Below are 11,562 nucleotides of genomic sequence, written 5' to 3' on the forward strand. Positions count from 1 at the left end.
ATGCTCCATTTTCCTTTTATTTTATTTCCGGTTGGTAGTTCCAACGATATCGGATTTACCGGTTGTCTATGACCTTCATTACAAATTACAAACTAGCAACTGATTTTGTTATACTACTAGTAGCTTAGTATTAATTAACACATAATGTCTTAATGGAAGTTATTCTAACACAATCTCAACCACATGCATGAGGAGGAGCCGGAGTTGGAGGTACGCATTATGTATGTCAAATTGATGCGGCGACGCCCTCTCACAAATCGGTTAGTATCAGAATAGATAAATTTTATGTATGTAGTTCATATCCAAATGAATAATTGTTGGGTTGTCAAAATCGATAAAAAACTTGTAAGACAAATGCATTTTCAATCGTCTTGTATGGGATAAACGTAACATAGGGAAGGAGGGAGATGGTAGTGCTTGGTTGTGTGAATACTGGTACAGAGTTGTGTAGTTATTGGAATTAAAGCTTTGGTATTTCATAGTTTTTGAATATGAAGGAGAATCTAGATTTAGGATCTTAGTGAGGCGTTTGAGTGAATCGGGGATTGAATATTCGAGTTTGACCAATTTCTATGACGACGATCATTACCATTTGGGAAATAATTTTCCGATTCATATGGGGGTGAGAATTATGGAAACTTCTCAAACTTGAGTATTCAATCTCCGAGTCACTCAAACGGATCACCACGAACTTAAATCTAGCTTCTCCTTTGTATTCAAGAATCACAAAGTACACATGCTTTTATTCGAATAACTCTACAATTTTTTGTTTCGGAGTGCATTCAACCAAATACTATCATCTTCTTTCTTGCTACGTTTTACGTTCAAGCCATCCCATACATTCATTCCATCCCCGCTGGAACTTCCAAGGCCATCAGTTTTGATAGCCCTTTCCAGTTTCTATTTAAGACAATACAATGAGAGAGAATGAAGTGGACAAACCCGACGCGATACAATTAATAACACAAGTTTGTTGTTGTAGTGTCCCTGTGAATTAACTATATATGTTGCTTCTATAATTCCTTAATGACCTTCATTTGCTTAATATAAATTATAACACTTCCATTGTTGTTGTACTGTTGTTGTTAATTCACTATATCTGATGCTTCTATAACTACTTAATGAGATTCGTATGCTTAATACAAATTGATGACAACTTTAATTTTTTTTTTTTTTTTGGTTGTTGTTAATTCACTATATCTGATGCTTCTATAACTACTTAATGAGATTCGTATGCTTAATACAAATTGATGACATTTTAATTTTTTTTTTTTTTTTTGCAAGAGGCGACTGTTGGGTGTTGGGTGACTACATGGGTGAGTTGCATGTTCAAATGGCTGGATGAATCAAGTAATTATAATCTTGCAGTCTTTGCTTTCTTGAAATGTCTTCACTTGTTCCTTTTGTTACAGTGATTGTTTATTAATTTTTTATATCAGGTAATAATACTCTACAATGTTACGGATGCCAAATGAACACATTTTAGAAACGTTCAGGTAGAAATCCCAGGAAGCAAAACCCTTCTTATCAAAGTCATGTTGTAGTCAAAAAGCTGAACACAGAGAAACATTCGCTAATGTTAAAGGAAATGTCCGTTCGGTTTCAAATTGTTATTGTTCCTAATGTTAAATTCTGTCAGTTTCTAAGATTAACATATTCAAAATGTTATTGTTCCTAATAATCGAAATATGATATGCTCAAATATAAATGTGTTTATGTTTATGTTTTTTGCTTTATCTATAACAGATTCATGACACATAACGAATCTCCTAAAATGGTTTGCTATATTTGAAACCGCTTTCATACACAGGAGGCCATTGCTCCGAAAAAAAATTCCGATGAAGATAAGAAATTCATAATAACAAAAGAGATTCACAACCTAAAAGTAACAAAAGATATTTACAACCATCGAGGCACAATTCAACCCCGGGTAAGAAATGTTTGCAGTCTAATTGATCAACTGTATTGCAAAATCACAATGGTAGGAACTCGTTACCCCAAATGTAACCACAATTAACTGCAACTAAAATACAACAATGTAAGCAAAACACATATATATTATTGAACATAACTATCATCCTAATGCACTAAGTAGGGAAAAAATCCATTAATGTAACTCTAATTGATCAACTGTATTGCAAAATCACAATGGTAGGAACTCCTTACCCCAATTGCAACCACAATTAACTGCAACTAGAATACAGCAATGTAAGCAAAACACATACATATTATTCAACATAATTATCATCCTAATGAACATATTCACAGTTAACGTAAATAACTACAAATTAAAACTCCTAAATACCAAGCAATGGCAATTACATTGCGGTTAGTAAATCACGATAAATCATGATTATATAACAAATATTTGCATTGCACTAAATTCAAAAGACTAATTCTTCCAATTGGTTAAAGTGTCCTATGCATCGACGCGAACAATGCCATGTACGATCCTTGTTTGTTGCGACAAGGGATTGACGATGGTAATGGATCTCAGACATCATTCTGCACATGTGGTGTGTCACATTTTTCATCCATGACATCATTAAAGCATTCATAATTTGTGAATGAATGTCCCTTGTCCTACTGTGACTCCTTCACCTGGTTATGACATGATAATCGCCAATCAGAAACCATAATCATGCATAAAAGCATAATGGTCATTCATCGCAAAGTGGTTAACATGAGTTTTACGCATCGCACCTGTGTTAACGAGTAGAGATTTTTGTTGAAAAATCCATTCATGGACGCGATGTCAATGAATTCACTACTTTCATAGAGGCTCCGCTGTTTTATATTTTTTTTTTAAAACAAGAAGAACGAGATCTTCATTAATTTACCCAGTTCATGTGATGGAAATTAGAGGTTTACATTCAAAACAATTACCTCATCAAACGTGTTGTCTTTACCCTTCCGGTTCCTTATACCCGTCACCGTAAACTTCCTTGTTCCACCCTTTTTAAAAGCCTGCGTAAACAGAGGAACATTCACATAGTTTAATGGTTTTTAAAGGGATACCCATCGAAGAAGATTTTCGTAGCAGGAGCTTAGTTAGAATAAACAAACAAATCGTACCTTGGTCTTAGGTCCTAAGTGGTGTTCGGACTTAACTGAGAACGACCTCAAAGAATTAGCAAACCTTTTTGGACTAAAACCTGACTCCTTGGCTGATGCATTGCCGTCTGATTGATCGCGAGGGTTACCTTCCACACTATGCGGCATCAGATCTGGACAACGCTTGTAGTAATGACCGTACTTGTGGCAATTAGAGCATGCTCTCTTCTTCCTCCAAGAAGACCTCTTGGAAGGGGCTCCTTTGCTTTTGACAACAAAGGGATCGTTGTTGCCTTCCACGTTAACATTAGGAGTTGAGTTGCCTTGTTTGCGTGACTGCAGGGGGATAACTAAATTGACAAGTTCAGACTGGACTTCATCAAAGTCTGCAAGATCCTTGCAAGCAATATCACACTACTTGTTGCAATTCGATGCCAATACACCAACTCGAAACTTTAAGACCCTTTCGACGTCATCATTCACAGGCATTTCTGTGCTAATAAATTCGTTCTTTACATTCTTTGTCCACCTTTTGTAGATCAACGAATCTGGAAACTCAAGTATGTTTTCGAACTTCATGGCACAGAAGACATGACTACAGGGAATACCACATGATTCAAACAGCTTGCACGAGCACGAGAACAGATTCTTACCTCTATCGACTTCCACCCATCGATCTTTGGCCGGGTCTCCGAGAGCAGTCACACTGAACTTGACCTTGTCCAAGGTTGTGCTTAGTACCTTGATATTCAAAGCCCCTGCCCTCTGAATCTCATTACGAATTTCTTTAAAAATGTTTCGAGTGAAATAACATGATGCAGATCTTTCATATACCTCCAACGAGATAATTATCACTGGCTCTGAGCACTGAGACTTAAAGTTAGCTATTAATTTGTTGTTTCTATACTCCTTTAAGGCCTTATCCAGGTTATGCATGAAGTCAATGAGGGTGTTCTTGCGATTAACATAAAATCTGATGAGAGAATTTATACCTTCGCACTGTGATGTCATCCTTATGTAACCGAAAAACTTATCCCGGAGGAAACAATGGGACCACATTGCACGAGTTTCATACGTCTTTTCCATCTAGGTACTCCCAACAAGGTTGTGCTTATCCAAAATGGCTGCCCATCTCCGATCAAAGTCTCTGTGGTCGTTGTTGTCGTATATAAGACCTTTAAAATCGGGCAGAAAATTAGGATTCTTTATATTTTCACATGCATTTCTCTGCAGATGCCATCCACATAACCGATGGGTCGCATCAGGAAGAACATTCTTGATTGCATCTCGCATGGCAAGGTCTCCGTCAGTTATTACTGTTTTAGCACTTTTCCCACCCATCGCTTCAACAAAGGTTTCCAACAACCACTTATACGTCTCTGTGGTTTCGTCGGATAGTAGGTCGAATCCAAAGATAACAGTCTGCCCGTGATGATTGCATCCGGAGAAAATGACCAAAGGCTTATTGTATTTATTCTTCTTGTAGGTTGAGTCAAAGGCAACAATATCTCCAAATCAGTGATAGTCGATAATTGACTGCCCATCTGCCTAAAAAATATGCTCAAGCCTTTCGTCACTAGTGAACATATACTTTCCAAAGAACAGCGGATCGTTGTTTGACTTGCCAATCAAATAGTTTATTGCTGCATTGGCATCCCCATTTTTAACTTTTGACCGACGATAACGATCAATGTAGTTGTACAAATCTTTGCGTGTAAATCCAGCATGACGATATCCACCCTTCTGGAACGCAATATACCCCATAATATGGCAGGTCTTGACACCAAAATTATGAAGATTTTCTACTTGGATTTTATCAATGACAGTGAGACGACGATTGGCCAGAACCAGATGCGCAAATTGGGGTGGTGTCAGATTGTGGTTGTGAGATTCCACAAAACATGATACCTTCCATCTACCGCAACCGTAGTCAAGCTTTACCCTAAGCCGAGCTGGACACTTGGTTCACGTTACTGACCTTGCCTCCCTTGATCTATCATCCAGATCAAGATACCTCATATTCCTCGAGCCCTCTTTGTTGCAAACAAGTTGCCTACTAATGATTCTACCTTGATTATCCCTAACCACGTCGTCCTTCCTCATTACAAATCCATGCCAACAAGAATAAGTGTTATAAAATTGGCACGCCTCATCCTCTGTCCTAAACTCCAGGTTCCAAATATCCTCCACCATTAAATCTACTATTCTTTTTACACCACAAACTTCTTCACTCTTGCTAGTAGAATCCAGCGAATCCACATCGTCGTCTTCAGCATCATCTTCTGCATTCGATTGATAATCGAAATCATCACCCAAATCATTATCAAAATCATTTTTCACATCATCCTCGTTTATGGACATAATTTAACCCCTGCCATAATTTTACCTAAAAATGTCAATAAACAGAGCCAATGGTAGTAACTACAGGAAGCTAAACTAAGTTGCATGTAAAATTAAATGAACCAAAACCAATTAAACTAATCTAATTGTTTTCGACCCCAGTATAAGGTTTTAATTTCAATTCCCCAAACCTAGCTACAGCATAGAATTGGACAATGTTACTTAATTTCTAATTCCAGAATAGCAACCCAACATCCTAAACAGAGAACCGTTTAAAAGGCATAGACTATCATCCAAATTAAACTAATCTGGATTAACAAAAAAACTTAATTGGACATACCATGATGACAACCAAAGGTTGAGCTTGAACGGATAAAAAATGCACTTTCGGAGGGAGGTGACCTTACCTAATCCGACGCACCTAATTCGAAGGCAGCCGAAAAATGAATGTTGGTAAACCAGCTTCCAGCAGCCACAGTTTTGGATCAAGCAAAAGTTCAGCTACAAATTTCTCTACCGGAGCCACATCAGTTTAGCGTTCGCCCTCTCCTCAGTTGACGTCGACGCCTATCCGATGGAACCAGAGCACCAGTTCTGGAACCTATTACTCGAAGGAGATCATTCTTGCTAAATGGACGCTGGGTATAGAACGAAGGCGAAAAAACCAAACAGGGTTGGGTAGTGTCTTCTAGGATAACAAATTTCAGGGTTGGGTAGTGGGTATACAACGAAGGCGAAAAAACCAGTGAGTAGTGGCCTCTATGCGTTTTCCAAGTTTTGAGACATGCATGTTGAATTTCAAGAAGAGATGGAGGGTATTTTTTAAAATGAAAAAAAGTTAGAGATTATAAATTATAATTGCAAATGTTCCCCAATACACTATACAATATGTGTATACAATAATTAATGTAGTATTTGTTATGGTATATGTTCATTAAAGGCTTTTGCTATAAACAATGAATGAATTAATGAAAGGTTGAAAATTTTTTTGATCAATGACTGAGATGATGACACATATGCAAGGGTAACTTACCCACAGAATTGCCACGGATTTGGAAGAAATCACCAAAATATTATTGTTTTTTGGACAAATATGAAAATTTTTTACACGTTGTGCTTTTAGGTTTTTATGATCCTTTACATTTGTGTCAAATTATCAAACATATCTTGCGATATTATATTAAATTATGGAAAGTAATTTTTTTAATTCCCAATTGATTGGTTAAAACTAAATATAATTCATACAAAGTAATTAATTAATTTAGTCATAAATTAAAATCTAAGTTGATTGGTTAAAACAAAATTGAGTTACAATCATCTATGATTTTTATTATTTGAAAAATATATAAAAGATTAATTAACTCAATTGACAATTTATGTTCTCTCTTTTTTCAGTGTATCTAATTTGTTCGTTTTGATATATATGCAGATTCGAGGACGAATCTTTTTGGAGAGCAATAGGACAGCAATAGGAGGCCTAATAGTGTTTTTCAAGTCCAGTGGAAAATACAAATTTAATATTTATTTTTAAATTTATTAGTTATATGTTTAGTTTGTTTAGTAGTTTTTTTAAGAATTTTAAATTTAAATTAATATGATCTAATCCAATACGATCAAATCTGATTTAAACAAAGTTATCTTATCTTTAGGAGATTTAAATTAGTTATCTTATCTTTAAACTACTCTGTTAGGGGTCTATTTAAATACTTATTATGAAACAGTTTACATAACTTTTGATGAGTAAATTTTCTGGGTTCTAATATGCAAGTTTTTTTATGTGTGATCAAGTGAGGCAAGTGATTTGTTTTACTTATTGCATGAAGAAATTTGAAGAATCAAACCTAAGGTAATTTTCTAGTGTTAGTTCTTTCAATTTTCATCTCTTTGATCTAAATTGTCAAGAATCGATTCTTTGAAGGTCTAGTAAAAAAATTTTTTTTAGTGATCTAAATTGCTAAAAGTATATTTCTTAGAGATCTAATAAAAAATTCTTTATCTATCTTTTACATTTTCTCTATGTCTTTTTTATTTTGTATGTTTTTTATCAAAGTGTGTCTTCTATATGAATTTGATTGAGTGTGTTAGAAATATTACTACAAGTCATATGTAGATATAATGTGACCTTATTTAATTATACATCAATTTTTAGAGTAATATGACCTTATTTATTAATAAATTTTATACATCAATTTTATAGTAATATAATTTAGAAAATTGATAATTTTTTAGAATAATTTTATAGGTTATAGTAATATGATTTGGGAAATTAATTTTTTTAGAGTAATTTTATTAATTATAATTGTATTGTACCCCTAAGATCTTGGATAAAACCGAGTCATACCTCGGCGTAATGACTCTATCCAAACAGAACACTCGCCACAATCTCGGATGAAGATCAGTCACCACAATCTCAGAAGAAGATCAGTCACCAAAATCTCGGAAGAAATCGACTATTGAGCTACAAACCGATCTATAAAGTAGGCTAAGCCATCAATGAAAGAACACACAAGAGAAAAAATACTTCGTTCATGAGCGGATAATTTATACCCTTTTTGGCATTGTTTTTACATAGTTTTTAGTATGTTTTAGTTACTTTTTATTATATTTTTATTAGTTTTTATTCAAAAATCACATTTCTGGACTTTACTATGAGTTTGTGTATTTTTCTATGATTTCAGGTATTTTCTTGCTGAAATTGAGGGACCTGAGCAAAAATCTGATTCAGAGGCTGAAAAAGGACTGCAGATGCTGTTGGATTCTGACTCTCCTGCACTTGAAGTAGATTTTTCGGAGCTACAAAAGCCCAATTGGAGCGCTCTCAATTGCGTTGGAAAGTAGACATCCTGAGCTTTCTAGCAATATATAATAGTCTATACTTTTCTCGAGATTTGATGGCCCAAACTGGCGTCCAAAGCCAGCCTAAAACTTTCTGGCGTAAAACGCCCAAACTGGCACCAGAATTGGAGTTAAACGTCCAAACTGGCACCTCTACACCCCATAGATTAAGGTGTGGAGCTCTGCTGTTCTTCATGAATTAATGCAATTACTACTGTTTTTCTATTCAATTCACGCCTACTTCTTCTCCAAGATATACTCTCCTACTTAATTCAGTTAAGTCAGAATGAAGGGGTAACCCGTGACAATCACCCAATCTTCGTTACTCGCTTAGCCAAGATCCCCGTGCCTAACAACCACAAAGTGGTCTACATGATGTTCAACGTAGTCATTGGACGACAGTCGGAGTATATTCTCTTGGATATCTAATACACGGACCGAGTCCGTGAGATTAGTATCTTCGTGGCATAGGCTAGAATTATTGGCAGCATTCCTGGGATCCGAAAAGTCTAAACCTTGTCTGTGGTATTCTGAGTAGGATCCGGGAAGGGATGTCTATGACGAGCTTCAAACCTGCGAATGTTGGGCGCAAGTGACAGTGTGCAAAAGGATCAATGGATTCTATTCCGACGCTAGCGGGAACCGACAGATGATTAGCCATGCGGTAGCTGTACCTGGTATTTTTCATCCAAGACGAGAAATCCGACAGTTGATTAGCTGTGCAGAAATCGTAGAGGACCATTTTCACTGAGAGGATCTTACAGCTTGCCATGGAAGGAAGTAACGCATGGTTGGAAGAAAGCAATAGGAAAGCAAAGGTTCAGAAGCAACAAAGCATCTCCAGACGCTTATCTGAAATTTCCACCAATGAACTACATAAGTAACTTTATTTTACTTTATGTTTTATTTATATTTTAATTATCAAAACCTCATAACCATTTGAATCCGCCTGACTGAGATTTACAAGATGACCATTGCTTGCATCAAGCCGACAATATCCGTGGGATCGACCCTTACTCACGTAAGGTATTACTTGGACGACCCAGTGCACTTGCTGGTCAGTTGTGCGGAGTTGTGAAAAGTGTAATCACAATTCTGTGCACCAAGTTCTTGGTGCCGTTGTCGGGGATTGTTCGAGTTTGGACAACTGAAGGTTTATCTTGTTGCTTAGATTTGGTAATTTTATTTTGTGTTTAAAGCTTTTTATTTTTATTTTTATTTTCGAAAAATTCAAAAAAATTTTCGAAAAAATACAAAAAATTTTTAATAAAACCATAAAACCCAAAAATTTTGTGTTTCTTTTTTGAGTTTAGTGTCTGATGACGGATAATTTATACGCTTTTTGGCATGGTTTTTACATAGTTTTTAGTATGTTTTTATTACTTTTTATTATATTTTTATTAGTTTTTAAATAAAAATCACATTTCTGAACTTTACTATGAGTTTGTGTGTTTTTCTGTGATTTCAGGTATTTTTGGCTGAAATTGAGGGACTTGAGCAAAAATCTGATTCAGAGGCTGAAAAAGGACTGCAGATGCTGTTGGATTCTGACCTCCCTACACTCGAAGTAGATTTTCTCGAGCTACAGAAGCCCAAATGGTGCACTCTCAATTGTGTTGGAAAGTAGACATCTTGGGATTTTCAGCAATATATAATAGTCCATACTTTGCTCGATTTTTGATAACGCAAACTGGCATTTAAACGCCAACTTTCTACCTTTTTCTGGCATTAAACGCCAGAACTGGCATAAAAGCTGGAGTTAAACGCCCAAACTGGAACCAGAGCTGGCGTTTAACTCCAAGAACAGCCTAAGCACAAAAAAGCTTTAATGCTAAGCCCAAGCACACACCAGGTGGGCCCCGGAAGTGGATTTCTGCATCATTTACTTATTTCTGTAAACCCTAAACCATTAGTTCATTATAAATAGGACCTTTTACTATTGTATTTTCATCTTTTCATCTTTCATCTTTGGAATATCTTTTGATCATTTTGTACACGTTTGGAGGCTGGCCTCACGGCCATGCCTAGACCTTTTACTTATGTATTTTCAACGGTGGAGTTTCTATACCCCATAGATTAAGGTGTGGAGCTCTGCTGTTCTTCATGAATTAATACAAGTACTATTATTTTTCTCTTCAATTCACGCCTACTTCTTCTCTAAGATATCCACTCGCACTTCAACCTGATGAATGTGATGATCTGTGACACTCATCATCATTCTCACCTATGAGCGCGTGCCTGACAACCACGTCCGTTCTATCTGCAATAGCTTGAGTGCATATCTCTTGGGTTTCTAATCTAAGATTAGAACCTTCGTGGTATAGGCTAGAATTATTGGCAGCCATTCCTGGGATCTGGAAAGTCTAAACCTTATCTGTGGTATTCTGAGTAGGATCTGGGAAAGGATGACTGTGACGAGCTTCAAACCTGCAAATGTGGGGCACAAGTGACAGTGTGCAAAAAGACAATGGTCTTATTCCGACACTAGCGGGAACTGACAGATGATTATCCCTGTGGTGACAGTGCAGATGGATTTGTTTTCATCCGAGAGGATCTTACAGCTTGCCATGGAAGGAGGTAACGCATGGTTGGAAGAAGGCAATAGGAAAGCAGAGGTTCTGAAGCAACAAAGCATCTCCAGACGCTTATCTGAGATTCCTACCTATGAATTACATAAGTATTTCTATCCTATTTTATTTTATTTATATTTTAATTATCAAAACCTCATAACCATTTGAATCTGCCTGACTGAGATTTACAAGGATGACCATAGCTTGCATCAAGCCGACAATCTCCGTGGGATCGACCCTTACTCGCGTAAGGTTTATTACTCGGACGACCCAGTGCACTTGCTGGTTAGTTGTGCGAAGTTGTGAAAAAGAGTTGAGATTACAATTGTGCGTACCAAGTTGTTGGTGCCATTGTGATCACAATTTTGTGCACCAAGTTTTTGGCGCCGTTGCCGGGGATTGTTCGAGTTTGGACAACTGACAGTTCATGTTGTTGCTCAGATCTTTAGACTAACATTGCATGATTCCTGTAATTTGTATTAAAAATTTTGAATTTCTTATTTTTCTTTCTCCAAAATATTTTCGAAAAATACAAAAATATTTTAATAAAACCATAAAAACCAAAAATTTTATGTTTCTTGTTTGAGTCTAGTGTCACATTTTAAGTTTGGTGTCTTGTATATTTGTAATTTTCTTGCATTTTTCTAAAATATATGCATATTGTTCTTCATTGATCTTCAAGTTATTCTTGATGATTTTCTTTGGTCTGATCTTTAAATTCTCTTGTTTGGTGTCTTTTCTTGTTTTTCATATGCATTTTTGA

The 11,562-nt window shown here is 36.1% G+C and overlaps 1 protein-coding gene across 1 annotated transcript; it reads right to left on the reverse strand.

Moving 5' to 3' along the window:
* LOC107607270 (protein FAR1-RELATED SEQUENCE 5-like) lies at positions 4,141 to 5,415 on the reverse strand. Its single transcript, XM_016309243.1, has 3 exons — positions 5,033 to 5,415; positions 4,680 to 4,969; positions 4,141 to 4,562 (listed from the first exon to the last, which is right to left on the reverse strand). Exons 1-3 carry the CDS (start codon positions 5,413 to 5,415, stop codon positions 4,141 to 4,143), a joined length of 1,095 nt encoding a protein of 364 aa, XP_016164729.1.

The sequence above is a fragment of the Arachis ipaensis genome, chromosome B07 (genome assembly GCF_000816755.2).
Source record: "Arachis ipaensis cultivar K30076 chromosome B07, Araip1.1, whole genome shotgun sequence".
Taxonomy (NCBI): domain Eukaryota; kingdom Viridiplantae; phylum Streptophyta; class Magnoliopsida; order Fabales; family Fabaceae; genus Arachis; species Arachis ipaensis.